General features: G+C 42.8%; 1 protein-coding gene across 1 annotated transcript in view; it reads left to right on the top strand.

Annotated features, from left to right (window-relative positions):
• Positions 1–21,028, top strand: part of nAChRa7 (nicotinic acetylcholine receptor alpha7 subunit) — a 76,830-nt gene that overhangs the window by 31,760 nt on the left and 24,042 nt on the right. Inside the window, exons 3-4 of the mRNA XM_014348000.2 lie at positions 10,482–10,526; positions 13,425–13,534. Of these exons, the coding sequence (XP_014203486.2) occupies positions 10,482–10,526; positions 13,425–13,534 (155 nt within the window). The remainder of the gene's footprint in view (positions 1–10,481; positions 10,527–13,424; positions 13,535–21,028) is intronic.

Here is a 21,028-nt window from a genome sequence, read left to right as displayed (position 1 = left end):
ACAACTGCAACTCGGCACTACCACCACCACTATGTATACATGTATACAACACCCGTGTAGCCGCATGGGTTAACGAGTGCAAAACGGGAGGGAGTCTCCCCTTTCTTTCTCCTCCCGAAGGCGCGACTCTGCGTGTACTTGTGTCATACGCTTTGGAGGAGGGAAGAAGAAGAAGAAAAAAGGAAAATTGTGGTTCGGGTGGAGACTGGTGGGTGGGCCCCACGTCGCGAGAAACAAGGGACACACGAACACACACACACACACACACGCGCAAGGAGATGTAGAGCAGAGAGATACGGAGCACGGCCTACGTTCTGTCTGGCGGCATTGTTGTTTCCGCGCGGCTCTTTGCCCTTCGTCCTCTTGTTCCTCCACCCCCTCGCTATTTTTCCCTCCCGAGATATTACGCGGCCTCTCTCCCTCTCGTTCGTCCTCCCCGGCCCTTCCGGCTAGCCTCTTTCGTTTGTGTACTTCCATCCGAGTAACCGCACGCATCTCCGCGGGTGGAATGATGGAATCTCGTTCGCGTTTTTGCCCCCGCACTCTTCTTGTCTTGGAGGCCGTCCGCCGGTATCACCCCCGTTTGGTGGATATCTTTTTGCGCTTTTTGACGCCGAACTACTTTCCCATCCCCCTTGGCTCATTTTTTCTCTAGGTCGAGCCTTTTGGTACTCGTTCCGTTTACTCGGGGGCATTCCTCGAGATACCCCAAACAAATTTTCCACTCGGCGTTTACGGCGCAACATACTCGTAAACATCGGGTGTGTGGCGAGGAGTTACGCAGTTACTCTCTCCCTCTATTGTAGGCGCGTTGGATAAATTTTCGCATTTGGCACGGTTGCGCGAGTTTTGCTCGCGCGATCTGTGAAAAATATATGTATAGCATACTGTGCCGGGGAGAGAATGGCCGCGCGCGTGCTCTCATTTGCTCTCGCTGCCGGGGGGAAAATAGAATCTTCAACTGTAGCTCGAGACTCTCCTCCAATTAATCCACCCACTCGTGAGAAAAGTACAAACTTTGCGCCAAAAACGTCGGGTGAAAGTCGAGTCACGAGTCTCGAGCGTGCACAGGCTTGTAATTTGAAGGAAAAAAAAAAAAAAAAATCTGGGACCAATCTTCACACTGTTTTTTTTTCTTCTCCTTTTTTCGCAATGCACCTGGTCGGAATAACTTTCGCACAAGTTAACTACACCCTTTGACTGCTTTCTTCAAATGTTGGCTCGATTGAAACTCGGGAGTTGTTTTCAATCGAGCTTTCGAGTCTGCCGAGGAAAATACAAATCCACAAGTAAGCGAACCCAGCTGTAAATACATCGACATCAAACGAGCCAATCTATACTTTACGCGTGACACCTGAGCTCATGTAATCTGCGAGACACCCCAGGAAAGAAAAAAAAAAAAAAAAAAAAAAATGTGGCTTGGTAACGATTCGACTGAGGGTAGTACCCGTATCTACCGCCAAAGCGCAAGAGAACCAAATTGAAAAGATAAGGTGAAACGACAGGCAGAGCCTGTTCGTCCACCTGTTTATACTCCCGAAACCGAGCGCTTTTTTTCCGTCTATCTAGGCCACGAAAACCACCACACCGCTACTACACTGCTCCCAGTAAAGAGAAAGGGAAGAAAAGTAAGAAAAAAAAACAAAAACAAAATACAGTTACCGAGATAAAGGGGGAGATTGACTGACCTTGAGCGTGGCGGGCGCCCAAAGGGAGGTAGTCGTTGCAAGCCTTCTCGTGGTGAAAAAAAAAAAAAAAAAAAAAAAAAAAAAAAAAAAAAAAAAAAAAACAAGGTAATGGACAAGCGAGGAGGAGGAAAAAAATGGCAGCGGTTAGGGAGAAAGAAAAGCTTCTCGCGGTCTACCGCGCATCCTAATCTCTTGCTCCCTCTCTTGTATTTTTTTTCTCCTCTTTCTACTTCTTCTTTTTTTTTCCGCCAAACAGCGCACAACCACCCTCTCCCTGCCCCGAAAATCCTAATTAGAAGCGCCGCATGCACCCTCCCTTTGCTGCTGCTGCTTTCACCCCCCCCCCTCGTCCCGAGATCCCTTATTGTTCCCCCTGTATTTTCCTCCCGGCTCTTTTCTTCCTTCCTCCCTGTTTCTTTGGTGCACGCTCCTTCCTTTTCCAGCACAATCCCGACCGAGTGACCGGAATCGCGAACTTTTAATTAACTGCTGGTGGCCAGGAGGGGCTGGGTGGTTCACGACGACAAGGGGGGGGGGAATAAAGTATATGTGCGCGGTTGCAAGGGAGGGGGTGGAGGACTTGCCACCGTTTGCGCCCTATTTAACGGAGAAAAAGTTTGGTCCGCCGTGGCAGAGGAATTTTCGTAGACAATGGCTCCGAGCTATGCTACGGGAGAACCCCCTCTCTGTGGAGGCCTTTATTTTTTTGCTCCACACCTGTACGACCCGTCCGTACGTTGCTTCCGCATGATTTTCCCTGTTTTTGCGCACCGCCACCCGCCCGCCTTTTTCGATCCAGCACGTGTAAGCACGCGGTGTATGTATAGACCGCGCACAGCTTCGGAGACTCTCTTCGTTTCCTGGAACTTTGCGAGATTCGGTAGTGCAAAGTGGACCCTCGGGATGATTATTGCTTCTTTTCTTTTTAATTGTTATTGCGATAATGGAACTTGAACTCGGGCACTAAACTCCATTTGGAGTTGAAAGAAAAATAAAATCGAGAGAGCACGTTTGAGGAAGAAAGTGGCATCTCAAATCGCGAGGATGATAACAGCCTTTTTCTCTGGAATAAGTACGTACGTGGAAGAGGAGACTACTGGGAGTTGAAAAAAACATGTATTCTCCCGGAGTCGCTCATTTTTCACCTTCGGCAGAGGCTCTGTCATTATAATTTTTCGCGCCCCGGTATTAGCTTTGTGCTCACGCTGCAGCTTTTTCGTTTACTCCATCGTGTGAACAATACCCGGGATTTAGGACCCTCGTGAGATCGTAGGACGGTTAAAAAAAATTTGTTTTTTTTTGTTTAGCTTTAACGAAACCAGGTAAGTTGTCCTCTGGGAGATAATTTATAAGACGACCGTGTTAACATTCGCATTGATTGGCCTACCTCCTTTGTATGAGAATCTCCGCATATAAAAGCGCCGCGATTACCTTACAGGCCATACAACTACCCTTGGAATCCGCGTGAAAAGGATTTGGCGAGCCGTACTTGTATCAAGGTATTTTTTCGTGTGCCAAAGAAGAAGAAAAAAAAGAGATAAGAGGCCAACCTTGTCCGGTTGACTTAATTAAACAGAAACATTCATAACGTCCTAATTAAGAAGAGACACGTGTCTCCACTGTGTACACACATCAAGTACTGTAATATACAGCCCCCTCGGGAGTCCAAAAGAAAGAGAGTCCCCGATGCAGGGCCAGAGAGGAGGAATGAAAAATAATAAATCTCTTTTCGATCTTTTCTCCTGTCGTCACCGAGGCTCCCCCCCTCCTTTTCCACCGAGCAAAAAAGAAAAAGACGCGCTCAAAGATATTTTGTTTTATTCAGCGCCTCGAATACAATATAGTATACGTACGTACGTATATACATCAAACTCGCCGTTCCGATAAAAAGAGACACGCGCGCTCGTCGTTAATACTTGACGAGGAGTAATAAAAAATTCATCCCCTGGTGGGGTGTGTGTGTGTGTATATATGTACATATGTATGTGTACACTCGTGGGAGAGGAGAGGGGGAAAAAAGGCCGGGAGATAAGTATATACAGGGGGTGGGTGGGCTCGTGCGGGGGATGATTTCACCGTCTTGCCCGTGCCCCGATCGATTTCTCGCACGAGCAAAACAAAACGATCCTCACCCTCCGGGTCCACGAGATACGAGCGCTCTCTCGGAATATTACGCCGACGACCTATATTCCTCCTCCCTCTCTCTCCACCCCCCCCCGCCGTTCCTTTCCCTTTAGCGGCTCGTCCTTTGCTCCGTGTGTTTTCCCAAGTGACGGATCGGCCGCATTGTTTCTTTGCGCTAATTACGCTGATCGGGCTGCTTTTGAAAACGCACCGGGAACGAGATGACCGGGAGCTTTTCCTTCGATTTTTCCCTCCAATCTTCCCTCATAACTTTTGCTCGTGTGTGTGTGTGTGTAAATACTACCCGTTCCCTCACCACCGCCAGGCAAAAATCACAACGACGAGCGTATCCCTCTGCTGTTGCAGTTTGTGCTATACCCTGCCACGTGGTATGTCGTATACCCACGGGGATGGAGAGAAAAGTCGCCCGCGATTACTTTCACTCGGACGCTCTTTTTCTTCCAGACTATTGTCCTTTATTTTCGCCTATCGGAAAATCAGCCGTATCTGGACCAACAATGCATGAAAAAGGGAAGACCATTGGGGCAGGGACTGGAGAAATTATGGTTTGTTTGCAGCGGAAATCCCCCCTTTCCACTCTTTAACTCGTTGTGCTCGAAAAAATTTTAATATGGAACCTTCTGCGTGTACGCGGTCCTTCTGGGAAAAGACACCGAAAAATATCGTAGAGATCATTGCGTCTCTTCGTTTTGTCAATAAAGTAGGTCTTATATACGTACTCACGGCGGTTTAGTTGCAGCTGCTAGGGAGCTTCGTGGACATGTACCTTGTGTTTCAATCACGGGTCGCCGAAGAGACCATACAGGGGAAAGAATGAGAAATTGGCACCAGAAGCCCAAGTAGACTTCCGAACGACCTCACGCTTGGTTGGGGCGAAAAACAAAAACAGCTCGATGGATTTACCGCGACAGTCGATCGAGCGCGACCGCGAGAATCAAGTAGACCCCCGCCTCTCCCTACCGTCCTGCGGTTTGGTTTGGTTGGGTAGGGAGAGTTAAGTAAAGGGGATGGAATTTTCGAGCGCTTTGGATCGTGATAACCAAAGCATTCGGTGCCTTTTCCTCCATCCTTGCTCGTATATACGGACGATGCCATTTATCTCGGCTCTGCTCCTCTCACCGCAACCTATGCTCGTTGGCTCAAGGAATATTGACAAATGATGATATCTCTCTCTCTCCTCTGTTATCGCGTGCACACGCGTTCTTCGGCTCGTCCGCAGGGAAAATCGCTCGAACAAACGGACACTCGTTTTTCACCATATTGCCTATCTGGATGCTTTGGAAAAAAAAAAAATAATGATAATAATGCCTTTTTCTACCCCTCTTTGACTGGCATACATGCCTGCGCGTACGCAGGATCTATTTTCAGAAAGCCCGGGTTTTTCCTCCGGTGAAATGAACATTCCGAGAATTTCGTGTTGCACCGCCTCCGTAGACTTGCTTACTCTGGAGATAAACAAAAGTACCATTAGTGCACAAGTGAAAAATAACCGGGGACGTAAAGGAAAAAAAGCTCGTCTGTCTTGGCTCGTCATTGAATCGCGTGCTCGAGGCATAAAAATCGTCACGCGTTGCGAAAGTCATAACTCCACTCGTACCTCGTAAAAACACGCCAAAGTACAGTTTGCTGATACTTTCTTTTTTTTTTCCCTCTCAACATTTTTACGATCAGTGGAAGAAAAAAAAAATTGGCAGTGCCAGCAGCAGCATCCAGGCGGTCATACCTTACATCCAACATCGCGAGCGAATTAACGAGACAGTAGCGTAATTCCTCTGGCCTTTTGCGCCGTTGCTTCCTTCGTACCGCAGTTTTTCTCTGTACTGCTGTTTCCATCTTACAAGGATCATTGTGTCCAACGCCAAAGATGCCGTTGTTTGCCAGTCCAAAGATTATCAGAGAAAAATTTAAAGTTTTCGACATTTTCGTACACGTGGCTCCTATAGTCAGTCACGTCAACGCGTAAATTTCAAGGATAAACCAGCTTGTTTTTAACATCTTGAAAGCACGAAATTTTATTGAAACAAAAAGCTGTACCCCCCTTCCCCAGAAAAAAAAAAAAAAAAAAAAAAAAGAAACGAGCCGATTGCCCCGAAACAATAACGACGCTTGGAGCACAGCGCATACAGTCTACGTTGTACAACAATTAAAGAGCCGAATTTCAAGCTCCATTTCGCATCCGGTGGCAACCATTGAGAAACAATGAAAAAAAAAAAAAAAAAAAAAAAAAGGGATAGCAGACAGTGTACAGCCAGGGGAAAGGAATGGAGCCACAAATAAAGTTCGTGGTAAAACCCAAAGTGCTTCGTAAAGCCTCGCCCGATGCTTCTAGTGGAAAAAAAAAATTCCTCCACGAGCCCTCCGTGCAATTGTCGGCAATCAGGGGGTCTAACGCGTGTCGCTAACCGCCACACTCCCTCTACTTTTTTATTTGTCTCTCCAACATAAGCGAGAAGATAAAGGGACGAGGCGCGTCGATAAATCGCACTCGATAACAAAGAGCACTCGAGCCACTGGCATACGTATACACACATACACGGGGGCAGGGCTGCACGCCGATACAGTCTCGAGATCACCGGGAGGAAGATGCTCAGGCAATCGATATACCGCCTCTTTCCCTCGTTACCATTCAATGTACATAGTTATACCTGTGCGTTTATATATGTGCCTACCTTCTGTGGCTCTCGTTTCTCCTCTCACAAGTTGGAAAGGTCTCGTCTATCACGGATTTTCGCACGCGTCGCTGACCCAAAGTGATTCTTGGACCTCTAAAATTGTGAACCTGTAACCCTGGTAGTGAAAAAAAAAAAAAAAAAAAAAAAAAAAATGATTCAAACGTAAATATTTCGAGCGAGAGAACCTCACGCGCGTCTCGAGGTGTTTTAGAAATTAAAAGCTTAGAAACAACGCGGGGGGAGGACACAGCAAAACCACCCCCCCGACTCCACGCTCGGAGACACAATGTGCTCGGGGACAAAAGGACACCTCCTTAACGAGACAATGAAAAATCATAAGAGGGATTTGCGCGAAGAGGCTTTCGTCACCCCCAGGATATAAATGACGATAACGATGACGATGATATCCCGCACAATGTACTCCTCGAGGTGGAATTGACTTCTGAGTAGATTCTAACTTGTTAAAAAATAAGAGGGTTAAAAAAAAAAAGAAAAGAAAAAAACTTTGTACACAAAAATATTCATGTTATATGTTTGATGATGGAAAACGTAAACGTATATATGCAGATGGTATGAACGCAGCTATAACGACGAAACAATAAGCCGGCGAACGCATATTATTATAATCTCGGGGCTCTGCCCAATCGACACTGGAGTCATGACTTGGACGTAAGCGAGAAGCTCGTAGTGGCGGGCTAATTAAAGCGCGTGCCGGAGCCAGGTGCAATCACCTGCTGTTTAATCGATTGAACGTGGCATTAGGTAGGGCAGGGGGATCGTTTTGTTGCAGCTGTAAATTGCCTGCTTTTTGGAAAAAAAAAAAAAAATGTTTTTTTTTTTCTTTGTTTGCTTATAACTTGTACCGGAGGAACGGTCCTTTTCACAAATGATAACGAAACCAATGAAATGATTGGTGGTGGATGCGGCAAACTGGGGAAGGCCATTATCACCCCGTGGATAGGATAATGAGCAAAACGGATGGAAAATAAACCCCTCGCGCGATCGAGCACAATAAAAAAAGAAGAAGAAGAAAAAAAAGAGTGAGCGCGGACCAAAGGAAGAGGGGGGAGGGATAAGCTGGAGCTCCTCTCGGCTGCAAGCTCTGACACGTTCGACGCGCGCCAGTGAGAGAGATGATTAAAAAAACCGTGCACATGGAGGAAGTGGGATGAAGCAAAAAAAAAAAAAAAAAAAAAAAAAAAGACAACGCGTGCACGTGAGCGTGAAAAAAAAAGAGAGAGAGAGAGAGAGGAAAAAAAGGATCTTTCATCGATAGCAGGGCGAACGGCGCTTATTTCATGTGTGCGCCATCTCACTCCCTTTACCTCAGCCGCGAGCTCAAACTGCATGGGGTACAAGCACAGGGAGTTTATTAATAATTACAACAATAACGTCCGAGTCGCGCTGCTGCTACTGCCTTTAGAAATTTATTTTTACACCCCGCTTTACCACCCCACCCCCCCACTTCCTCTTGCTCCTGTTGATCATTTCATCCCAGCCGTCGCTCTCTCTCTCTCCGACTGGCTGCTGCTGACCCCACCTCGGCGCTCCTTCCTTCCCTGTAGCCACCGCAATAGCAACAGCAGTGGCGGTATAGCGGCAGCCACCACTGACCCAATTTCCCCCTTGCATCGAAGCCAAGAGAGAGAGAGAGAGAGAAGGCGCGCGCGCGCAGCTGTGCTATGTATACGTGCCACTACCACTGATACAGCGACGACGACGACGATGCCGATGGGAGAGGGTTAGCAGGGAGGGGAAAAGGGTGGAAAAAAAAGGGAGAGCAAGTATGGGTGTGTGGAGTTGATCGCGAGACCATAGCTGCCGAGCAGGGGGTGGGGCGACACCCGGGCTGAAAAGAACCGCACTGCAGGACGCAAGACGACAGCTGAAACGAGAGCGAGGGGGGGCGGGGGGGGAGGATAGGAAGGAAGACGAGTCACTTTTTAGGGGTTGGAGGGCTAATTAGACCGGATTAAGGCTTTGTTGATGATTACAAGGCTTTTCGGCTCCTGCCGGGGAGGGACTTTTAATTAGTACCTGCATCCCCGGGACGTTTTGTTATGTGTGTATATTTGCAAGGGATTGGGGAGGGCAATTATGAAACTTGATTGTCAGGAGCTTCGTTCGATAGCATATCTCGTGGAATTTGGGGGAATAAGTTGGACGGTGGTATGAGGCTGCTTGAATGTTATTTAATCGGGAAGGAGAATGGGTGGGAAGAGGGGCTGAGCAGTTGCTTCGTTGTTCGAGGAGCCCGTCTTTTTTCACCGGAGCTCCCGAGTTTCAGGAGCCAAGAGCCGGCATCGAGGAAACTTGATGCGGCCACTCGAGAGAGCCCCGGAAATCCGCAAAGGATTAAACTGGAACAAAAAAAAAAAAAGAAAAAGAAAAGAGAGATACTCTCGCCCGCGCGAGAAACCTCGAGCGTGTTTTGTGCACACCCGGGAAGGAATAGCAGTTTAACGATGCACTCGACTTTTTGAGATTTCGTTCTCGCTCTCCCCCTCTGTGTCTCGGATGTGGGAGTTGGCAAGCCGGCACTGGGCTGGAAAATTGTTTATACAGTTTTTGCTCGGAGTACCCAACTTTTCAGTCGTGAGGTTCTTTTTGATTTTTCAATTCCGTTCGACGCTTTTTTCTTCTTTTTTTTTTTTTTTTTTTTTTTTTTTGGGCTCTTTTGGAAATTCAGCGCGGCCTCGACTTTTCTTTCGGGGAATCGCGCGCAAAGCAAACTCGATGACGACGGAATCAGCTCAACGTGTCTTGTTTACTTTTCTCGGCGGTTTTTTTTTTCTCTTCCCTCCTTCAAAGGCCCGAAAATTTGTATTGTGTATAAAAACCAAATTCCATCGTGCCCCGTCAAGCGAAGGCACGGTTGGAGGAAAAATCAAGACGAAGCGATCTGGGAAATTAATTTAAGAGTCTCGGGATACAGGCAATCGTCCTCCCGTGTTTTTGGCTTTAAAAGACCGATGACGTCGCGGCAGATGTGCAGAGAGCGGTTTCTTGAAACTTGGCCTTTTGTTCTCTCTTATCCATCACCACGGGGCTCCCACTCCAGCTCGTGGGCGACGTCTCTTCTTCTCCTTTTCCGCTACTTTTTCCTGTTTTTCTTTTTTTTTTATAAATTCCATTTTTTCCTCCAGCCCTCTTTCACTTATTTTATGTACGCAGCCGAGCTCGGCGGGATAATCGGAGAAATTCTTCGGCAGTGCATCCCCCCGTTGAGGTGGAAAATCCGTTAATTATGAGGAGAAAGAAGAAAAAAAAAAGTATAAGGGAGTGCCCGTGAATGAAAGGAAAAAGACCAAGCGAGCCAAGTATTACGAGGTTGAATAAAGCGTTTAAATAATTTCTGCATTCATGTGCAAAATAAGGGGGATCAGTCCGTACATTCAATGTATACTTTTCTTCTCACCCTTTATTTTTCCCACTCGAGAAAATTCTTCCGTTTACTCCTTCGTTTGCATCAGTAAGGGAGGAAGGGAGGTAGGGTGGTGAATTTTTTGACTGCTCGCTGGTTTATAATATTCTTCATTACGATTTGCACAGCAAACAAATGGAGATGCGTTGCGGGCTTACTGAGCATTATTCTGAATTTTATTTCGAGGGTACACGAATTTACCCAATACGCGAATATTGCAGTTTTCTCAAGTATACATACACACTTGTGTTTTCATTTCTACGATGTTACCTGTCCGTCTAACCGAGGCAGTAAGTTTTTCTCTTGAACGTTGCGATATGCATGATAATTTGCATGCCCATAGTATAGCCATTAACTAGACGAGCATGTGCTAATCGATAGTGTGCTTATGTACGTGTACCTTCTTGTGTGTTAGTATAACGCAACGTAGTGTCATGGCTACATGAGCCTGTAGTGGGTATACTTACGTATGAAATTCTGAACATATTTGCATGTCCTATGTACGAGTAAATACCACTTCATCATGTCCATAACTGAATAATATTGTTTCAGGATGAAAAGAATCAGCTACTCATCACGAATCTTTGGCTGAAACTGGTGAGTTGGTTATTGGCTATTCTAAAACGAATTATACGAAAATACCTCTATACCCACGCAAACGTGCATGCACTCGTATCGGCGATCGCGAAAAAGCTATAAATAACTCGATTATTAAAAATAACTTTGTAAAGCTTAATTTTCCGCTGTACGCGTTTGTAGCGTGTATAACACGATTGGTTAAAAAATACTGGTGGTATTTTAACAACATGTGTATTACAGTGTAGTTGTGAGAGAGTATATTTTGCAAAAGTCTAAGAAAAACAAGGTGTTGGAGACAACAATTGAAAAACTTCAAAATTGTGTTATGCGTTGCTGCGTATGCGTTAAGTAGTACAACCCAAGTATAGGTCAGCCGTTCAAGTTTGCGATGCATACGCAATTCATGGAATTTCGTTGTAATACACGTTGTAAATATGTAAATTTTCACATCTTTTTGAATTTTGATGAGAATTACATGAATTTGAATCTTATAAATATTGGAAGTTATTATAATGTAATGCAGAAATTTGCAACGGGAAAACGTTCAAAATATGGAAGGGTTCTTTTACATCACCCAAGCCGGGGCAGATAAAATAAACATTTTGTGACAACATTTTTGGAACAAAGTAAACGATGTATATCCAAAGAATTCTTTCTGAACAAATAAAGTGAATGCAAAAATTATGCAGGTAGCCATGTGATAGATAACAGTAAATGTCATATAAGTAAAAATGTAGTTTAATTAATACCACATAGGAACATTTGATACATTGGTATTCAGAAATTTAATGAAAAATAAATGGATACTGTTAAGATTTTGACTAATCGCTGTTATCACTATAGGTAATTTATCTAAACTTTTAGATAATCGATAAAGCTTCCAGAGCTGAATAATAATGATGCAAGTTTTCACAAAAAATAAGTGTGTAAGTTCGAATTACGAATAATGACCAGAGGGGGCTTTATTTTTAATTAATTTTCAATTAAAATGATTCAAGAACCACAAATTACCTTGACTTTTTCTCCAATACCTATTTCTACAAAGTTTTCTGGGCATGAAATTAATTTGGCACAGCAGCTACATGAAATAAAATTACATTTTTACATTATAATTTTTTATTTTATTTTAACGTGAATTCGATTCGAGGCTGAAATTTCAAACGAAAGGGCGGAAACGCATTGAAATTTTTTATTTCGATGGACTTCCGTATAAAGTTGGGATGTACAGAAAAAAAAAAAAAAAAGAAAAAAAAACTGTACGAGTACCAGAAAACGTCGAGAAAGTGTGTTTTGACCGACCAAACGGCACTTCCGCCGCGAAAGAGAGTCAACAAAGGATCCGTAACCGAGAGGCGAGGCAAAAAAGCAGGTCAGAGGGTTGTACACGCCGAGGTTAACCGGAAGAAAAATAGCTGGCGCGAATTTTATCAAAATTTCAGCTGAGATACGCGCACGTCCTGCCCGGAGGAGCAAAGTGGAGAGACGAAGAGACACGAGGATGTCCTAGGCACGTTTACGATGTCGCGGGGCCGTAAAACTGCGAGCAGGAATGCCACCCCTCCACCAAACGGGGGTGAGCCGAGGAGTCGCGTGCGGAGCATGTACGAAGGAGGAGGGGGGGGGCTGGGTCGCGATTAGGATTCCTCGAGTTCTCCCAGCAGCGGCTGCAGCCACCGGCAATGTAATCGAAATCGCTGGGATTCCCGCCGATTGGGAGACCCGTAGCCAGTGCAGGCGGGTCGGAAGTGCGGCAACTGCTTAAAACGTGCGCCACGTGGGCGCAGCTGAAAAATCGGAACGCTGACGTTGGTGTAGGGAGTGAGGCGGGGGGAGAAACTCGACGATAGCTCGGGCTGAATAATGGGGAGAGATAATCTTTTCGCATTTATTTTCGGAGCTTTTACTTTTTTTTTCATTATTTTGTTAAATGGACGAAAAAGCCCGGAGCTGGGAGTTCTTGGGGAGAAATGAAGGAGTCGACCCAATTAGAGAGGACGAAAATCGCTAAGGAAAGAAGAGGATGATGGTTGAGTTTTGGTAAATTATATTTCGACGTCCGAATGCTCGACTCGTTCGGTTAAACGGAGATAGAGAGAGAGGCCAAAGTTATTTAATTTCGGGATTCACTTGAAGTTTCTTTAGAAACTCTGGTCAATTCAAGTCATTTGAAGAAATGAAGCTTCATCTCGTAAACCATGAAAGGCAAATATACTTTTTCAACCTCGAGTTACTCCTTTATACTGAAAATACAATTTCGATGGTCGTAACTTCAAAGATTTCGTGACTAAACGAGAGACAACAGATGTCACGTCTAGTTAGCGGGAGAAAATGAAAAACACTGCCTAAAGTATAACCACATCTGTAAACCTGGACTAATATCACGATTCAATAACATTAAACTGATTTGTGAGTACAAAGGACATTTTCCCGGGAAATGAAAAACCACCAAAAATCTTAAATTCCTCGAGCTAATGGAAAATTCAACTCTAATGGCAGGGCTACTTTTGCAAAATATCTTGTAGTTGAGAAAATTTGCATTGAAACACAATTTAAGGATGATAAACAGGAAGATTAATTAACTTTCCTTTCTCCGTGTATCCATACCACACGCGCACATGGTGTACTTCCGCGATTCACCCCTTCGTCTTCTGAATTTCACGTGCTTAAACCGCTGACGAACGCCTCAGCCGCGTTTATTCGGTTAACGGTGACAGGCATCGGAGAAAAGCAGCGTAATAAATCGCACCACCGGCGGAGCTCGGTGACACGCGTCTGACGCTTAAAATCTCCTCCCGCTCCCCCCATCATCCCACTACTCGCTGAAAACACTCTTTCTACTCCTGGAAATTCATTTGCCATCCCTTCGAGGAACAAAGTATCAAGCTTGTAATGCAAAATCGATATTTTCCTTTGCAGGAATGGAACGACGTTAACATGATGTGGGACCCATCGAAGTACGGCAACGTTCGGGACTTGAGGATACCACCCCACCGGCTCTGGAAGCCCGACGTCCTCATGTACAATAGGTGAGTTATCAGCCACTCTCTTAAGCCCCTACATGCGAGTTTATTCCATTATCGACGTATCCTCCGGTAAATATACGCTTGAATCGACGACAAACAGCGTTAGGTGCACTCGCGGAAACTAGAGAACCCCTGGCTGGAGCTGGCGCGCGTGTTTCTCTCTTTCCGACTTAGCCCCTTTGCATATTCATGGCGTTGGCGCGTATCTGTCGGCTAGTCGACCGCGTGAGAGGTGGAAGCAAAAAAAAAAAAAAAAAAAAAAAAATTTTCGAGGAGGAAAAACACCTCGCACTTTTAATATGAATGCCCTGTGTCTGGGTGCAAGTGGAGATACCGCGCATTAACATTTTCGGGATTTGCATCTTTAAGAGAAGGCGAGGATATTCCCAACGAGGATTCATCTAGGATTAAGCCATAAGCCCCTGCAAACGTTTATTCGGTGGATACAAATAATCGAGAGCCTCGTTTAAGTTCTTTTTTTTTTTTTCTTCTTATCAAGCTTCCTCAGGGTTACGAGGGTGAAAATCCGGGCTGGAAAAAATCAGTGCTCACCAGGGGATGATGTAGGGCGGCTGATGCGTTTCGATGTAAAATGGATCATACATATATATATATACAGATATATACGGTATCGGGAGACGCTTCGTAATGACGCGAGCACCCAAGCGTATTTGATAGAGCCTCCTTTATTATTCGTTCTTAACTACATTTGCAAAAACGTGAAAATGCAAATGTGCAAGGATTGTTATGAATCTTTTCCCGTGTCAAACATTGCAGCGAACGCACAATGAATGTTCAAAGCATGAGTTTCGAGGATTTACATTTTTCCACTGTGAAATAATGTTAATGCGTCCCTCCTCTCGTGTATTTCCATTCGCGGTGTCCTCGCATGAGTGCGTCCCGTTATCTTTTTAAACGTATGGGCGTAGTTTTTGATAAAAGTGTGTGTGTGTTTAAGCAAAGTTTTTTTTTTTGAACATACGCTCCCTCCTACGTTGTTATTTTTCAGAACCCGTAGCCCTTTGTTTCTTAATCCAGCCTTGAAATTTTTTTCCAACTTCATTTCGCAGAAAAGGAATCGGAAGGTTTTTTTAAACGCTAGAAGAGAAATTTTTATGGCAGCGCAAAAGAAACAAGAAGGCTACAATGAAGTTATTTTAGCGGTGATTAAAAAGTAAATTGGGCCAGCACGAGGGGGGATTAAAAAGTTGAAAAGCTTTAAAATTAAAGAGAGGGTGTACGAAAAAATTTTAAGCTACCCCCATTCTAAACTATTCACTGCAAAATGGGTGCAGACTAAGGCTGCAGTGGTAAAAAGCCGTATCTCGCGCGGAGCATTCATTTATTCCCAACCATCGTCCTTTTCAGTTCTGCAGCCGGCGCGTTCGAGAGAAATGAAGCGTGAAAGCAGCCAGTCAGTTTCTCTTCATTTTCCGTGGAAAATCGCATATCTTTATATCGGCTAGTCGTGTACGCTTACGCCAGATACACTCCTAGACCTTCTGTCCATTAACTTTGCTATCTTTTCCTCCTCCTTTTTTTTTTTTTTTTTTTTTTTTTAAACATTGCTGTAGCAGCACCAGAAGCTTCACTACCGAGTACTAGTGACGGGAAATCTTGATGCACACCATTATGCTAAGTCACTTTGGCTTGACATAAAAGCTATCTGAACGAAAAATTCAGAAATTTCCCGAGCTGCTACCGGCGTTCATATTTCTGCGCTCCGATGATGCAGAGGAGTTTGCGTCATGGAGGAAGATTCTGTCGTTAATAATTCAGTTTATCAGTTTTCACGAAAATTTAGTTTCGTCGATTCGCACGACTCAATGAGTATGGATTGTACGAGCCGATCTGTTGCTAAAACGAAGATACATCGAGTTACTCAGGAATTGTTTGTGGCAACGATTTTTTATTGTTGAGATAATTATCAATTTTATATTCATTAATATCAAAAGCATCTTAAGGCAAAGGTGTAACGTATTTAGGCACTGTCTGATTAAACGCTGAGTTTTCCACTCATTCTTATTAAAATTAAGTTAGAGCATTTTGTAAGCACATCCTAAATTTATATTTATTCTTATAAAAAATTTTTTTAAAGCATCCAGTTAAAGATACATTCACAGCAGGCACTAAGTTTACTTACCATCAGATACTGAGTTTTCTACTTACTATCATAAAATTCCTTTATAGTATGTTGAAGATATATCTTAATAATATACGAAGTTTTCTACTTATTCTAGAAAAATTACATTGGACCATTCTACACAAGATACAGTCTGACCATATCCTGAAGTATCTACTTACTACAAAAACAATCAGTGACAGAATATTCTGAACCGATACTGACTTTTCTACTTATTATTTGGAAATAATTTTTGAGCGTTTAATGAACAATATAGTTTGACTATATTAGGAGTTTTCCCCTTTTTGTCGTGAAATTGCTTTACAGTACCCAGTTTAAGATATATACTTGAAATACACTGAGTCTTTTAATTGTTCTAAAAAATTAGAATTGAAAAGCTTGCAAAAAATACAGTCTGACCAGACACTAACTTTTCCACTTAATTTTCTATAAACGCTTTTGTAATGTAAAGTGAATGATGCAGTCTGACCTGATATTGACTTTTCTACTTATTTTTTAGAAATTCTTTTTTAACGTTTAATGTTTAATGAACAATACAGTTTGACCATATTAGGAGTTTTCTACTTTTTGTCATGAAATTGCTTTAAAGTACCGAGTTAAAGATATGTACTGGAAATATACTGAGTCTTCTGTAATAGAGAAGTTTCCAAAAGATGCTGTCTGATCGAACACTAACTTTTCTACTTATTTTTTCTAGAAACGCTTTTGAAATGTAAAGTGAAAGATGCAGTCTGACCTGATACCTTATTTTTTGAAAATTATTCTTTAACGTTCAGTGAAAGATACGGTTTGACTATACACTGAATTTTCTACTTATTTTAGAAAAATTATAATTATGTATTCAGCACAAGATACGATCTGACTGGACCCTAAATTTTTTATTTATTTAAGAAAAATTATAATACAGCATTCTGTACAACATGCAGTAAGACCAGACACGTCAGGCAACTAGAAACACTTTTGGAACTTAGGCGAAAGATGCAGTATGACCCGATACTGATTTTTCTACTTGTTTTCTGGAACGTTGAGTAATAGATACCGTTGACCATTTACTCAGTTTTCTACTTGTTATCATGGAATTTCTACGAAGTATCCAGTTAAAGATATATACTGATAATATAATATCAAGGTTACTGTTTGCATAAGAAAAATTTTAATATAGCATTCTTCAAAAGATGTCGTCCGACCGAAACCTGTATATAATCTGCCCAGATACTAAATTTTCTACTTATTTATCATGGTGATTAAATTAAAAGGTGCTGTCTGATCAGATGTAGCGTTATTTACTTAATATTAAAAAAGTACAATTAAAAAGGTAAATATTTAAAACTGTCCAACTGTTTAACTAAAACAGAGTTTTCTTCCGATTCATAGGGAAACAAGTGTTTCTACATTCTGATTCTGATTATTTACGTTGGAACTAGTTTCTAGGGACGTAATTTTTTACAATTCTTTATCAGAGCGCGGATAGATAAAATATTTGGAGGTTTATGTGTCATTTCCATTTTGGTAAACAATGACTGCAAGTCAAAAAGCTCAATGATCACAAATTGACGAAGAATACTTTAGTAACTATACTTTAAGCTTTATAGATGATATCTAATCGAATGCTGAAATAGGCTTTTATAAAAATGTATACATCAGTTGAGCACCTCATTTCCTTCTGATTTAAAATGCGAAGAAACACAAAATATCTCGGAATACGGTGGTAACTTCGATTTTCCAACACATAATTTTTCGTATTTCCATCGCGAGTAATACTATTTTCCATTTCCGAGTACTACTTTCAATCGTAGGTTCACCGTGAAGTTTAAAAACGACGATCCAAGGATAAAAAAGCAAGTAAGGCAGCTGTAAACTCGTGGAAAATGAAATTCACGCGCAAACCTCATTTCTCTCTTCTTCAGCTTACTCGGCGATATTTCACGCTGCGAGCGTAAGGCGCGTCACCACCTGCCAGGGCATGACTGGAAGGAAGAAAAAACGAAAAAAAATTGCTTACGTGCTCGCACGGAAGCCCAACGACTTCGATTCAAATGTACTCGACTGGTGGCATGAGTATTAGAGGCCGAGGATCGAAGACGGCCGCCGAGGAGGGAGCAGTATTTTCCATCCTGAAATTCGAGTGCATGTACTCTTCTCTTGCTCTCCCGGCATCAGCACCCTGTCGGATATTTCGAGGCACGGGTCTCCCTGAGCATCGCTCGGACACCTTTCCCTCCCTCTTTTTGCAGTTGCATTCCAGGATGCCTGTCTCTTGTCGGAAAGTAAAGGAATAGGCAATGGGGAGGGGGGGGGGATCAAAGGAGTCCCGACAAGGCCGAAAAATAGGCATCCGAGGACGCCAGGATATCGGCTTCCTTTTCTTTGCGAGCTGCAAAAGAGGTTTTTGGCGCGAGCCAAGCCCAAAGGGGGGCGTCGGACGGGTGCATTGTGCACCAAAGGACTTCTACGCGAAATACTATATCGGGTGTATTCCTTTGTAATGTTAAAAAATTCGATTTTAATTTTCGCTCATCCCTCCGAAAGGACATTCAACCTCACCCCTTTTCCCTCCCTTTCACTCTCTGGTTGCCGTCAGGGGAATTTATTTGTAAACTTTATTATCTTGACATGTCGCATTCACGCGTGAATTGCACCTTGATATCCTGACGATTCGAACGGTGCATCAATTATTCTGTCGGTCGCAAAAAATACACAACAGCCGCATGGAATTAAATCTCGAGGAGCTTGTACTCCGGAACTTTTACATCGTAAAATTCGCGAAAAAGCGACCCTCGACTCGCTTATTTTTAAACTTTTGCCGCAGCGTCAGTACTAAAAACTCCGGGGATGGCTCGTTACCAGATTTTCCAGGACACCTCGTGTGGTCTCCGCCGTCTCAGGACTATTTTGTCCCAAAGACCCAAACGCCCATCCCACCTATTGCCGCTTTGGCTTCTCGAGAATCTTCGGGTTTCTAAATCACCACGAGAGCGGTTTCTCGCCGCTTTCCCCTAACGTCGCAGCTTTCACCCACTCCCTGGGCGACGATACGTTTGCATGAACTCTTGCCAAGAATCTCATTACTCCCCTGCGACCGAGCGGGTGTCCAGCCGAGGGTCAGCGATGATAGCGCTCGGTGCTTTTGAACGACGTGAAAACGACACCGGCCGTTGAAAAAAAGCCACCCCAGGGGGGAGGGTTACGTGGCGCGTAGTTAGAAAAACGTCCCTGAAAATCAAGGGGAGGGAGGCGCACGAAAGGGAAGTAGGAGCTGTAATGCTTTTGGGGTGCGTTTTCCCCTCTTTTTCGAGCTATCATCAGCTACTGCAGCGTCATTTTTTAGGGAAATGTTTTTGAACTTTGATAAATCGCGTGGTGCTAGGTGGATTTTATTTTTCAACAAAAGCGCAAGAAATTTCGATGAGGACGCTATCAATCAGTTTCACGTTTCACTCTTTGTATTCGCTGTTGGTACAATACCCGAGAATGTATTCGTGTGGTGCCAAAAGCGGGTCTTATCATTTGAGAGAGTGATAGAGAACTATTGTGCGCAAAGACTGTGGTCGTCCGGATTTTGGTGAAAAATCTTGTGGATTCGTCTTAAATTCATTCATGAAGGCATTTTTCCTAGCGCACCCGAGAGATTTAGGACTCCGACTTATTTATTTGGCTCTATGTTTAACTGTCAAAATAGATGGGATTCTCGAGATCCGTACTTTTTTCACGTTGATGGAGTAAACTATTTTCTCCCACAGAGATATACACCGCACGTTTTCTGCAGCAACGAAAGAAGCCTTACTGATATGGATACCTTTCAAAATAGGTTTAAAAGGATTTTAAAAATACGCGGACACTAATTAAATCTCTTTAGAGAGTGTCATCCGAATAACTCAGTTGAGTGTCTGATCCAGTTTTTTGAAAAATGAATTTGATAACAAAGCTGTTATCTAAAAACAAAATATGTATATTTTATTACTATCAAATTTATTGATTCAAAGCCCAATGCAACATAATTTTTTTTCCACATCTCATAGGAAATTAACATTGTATTTTGTATGTATACAATGGAGGTCAATATTAATAATGAAATAAATTCGAACACAATTTTTATTGTGATCAATCAAATTTGCTACAGCGTAATTTTTGCGATATAATTAAATATATCCTAAAATAGATAACAATAGTTTGAGACTGTACAGATACGAAGATGGTGTGCTGTGATAGTCATCCAATAAAATTGTTGGTCAGAGGTCAAATTTTACGTTTGACTCTGATAGTGTAAGGTGAAAGTCCTTAATTTTTGTATGAACCATAAAAACTTGAAAAAATACAGACTATAAAACCAATGTGAAGTTATAAAGCGCATTCACACCATTTTAACGAATCCACTTTATTGCTAAGAAATTTACGTCATTTTACGAGGGTACTTTACTGTTTATTTGATTAATGATGCACACAATTTGAACCAGCCATCATAAGCACAACAATTTTAAATCACACTAAAGCCCCGGTATCTTACAAGCTTATAAAAATTTACGCTCTTTCGCCCCGTGTACTTAGAGCCACATCAGCCTTGTACGAGAGCGTGTGAGTAAGGGCGCATTAAATATGGTACACAGTGTCTTAGACAACTGATAGATCTTTAGTTGGGCTTACAGTAATATAATGATGTATATATATAGATAGTGTAGATTCAACTGTAAGCCCCTTTGATGCAGATCATACAGGGGCGATTAAAGTTATCCGAGATTTCGGAAACAATTACATGGTTGATTATCTTGCTGTCGTACATGACTAAATAACAAGCATAGAAACCTTCGGAGCACCCAAGGTTGGCGTGAAATATTTAAGTTTACGAGTGCAGCTAATTTAACATTTTAGAGCATCGTCTTCAGATCCTTGAGTTGCCGTCGTATTACGTTACGAGCGCGCCTGAACTAGTACAACTTGTTAACATTTTACGTTTTCTTTTTGAATTGACCGATTTTTAAACTAAGGAGATCGCTTGTAGTTGATTTAGATAGAGTGTGGACGCCACTTTTTTCAGTCACTGATTCATGAAATTAAAAATTTTTTCTGCCATGATATAATTTGTATGCCTGAATAAAGTACGTACATTAAACACAAATTTAAACAACCCGTCTGTTAATGTATTGAGATTTCTGCCTGTTATTATTTTAAATCAATTCGATGATATATTTAAAGACAGCGCCCTAGTAGGTAATCTGTTTTTTATCTCACCTGCTACTGTACTAACTAGTGTTAAAAAGCTCTCATGAGTTCCGTCTGACCAAACTCTGAGTTTTCTACTTATTGATTTATTTAGTGCATGAAAAATGTATTTGTGACAATCTCCTGGTGTTACACTG

The sequence above is a fragment of the Copidosoma floridanum genome, unplaced genomic scaffold, assembly GCF_036245765.1.
Source record: "Copidosoma floridanum isolate Cflo_tuat_1 unplaced genomic scaffold, Cflo_Japanese_pri ptg000019l, whole genome shotgun sequence".
Lineage (NCBI taxonomy): Eukaryota > Metazoa > Arthropoda > Insecta > Hymenoptera > Encyrtidae > Copidosoma > Copidosoma floridanum.
The sequence above is the reverse complement of the archived record's forward strand: the minus strand, read 5'-3'. Positions and strand labels throughout refer to the sequence as shown.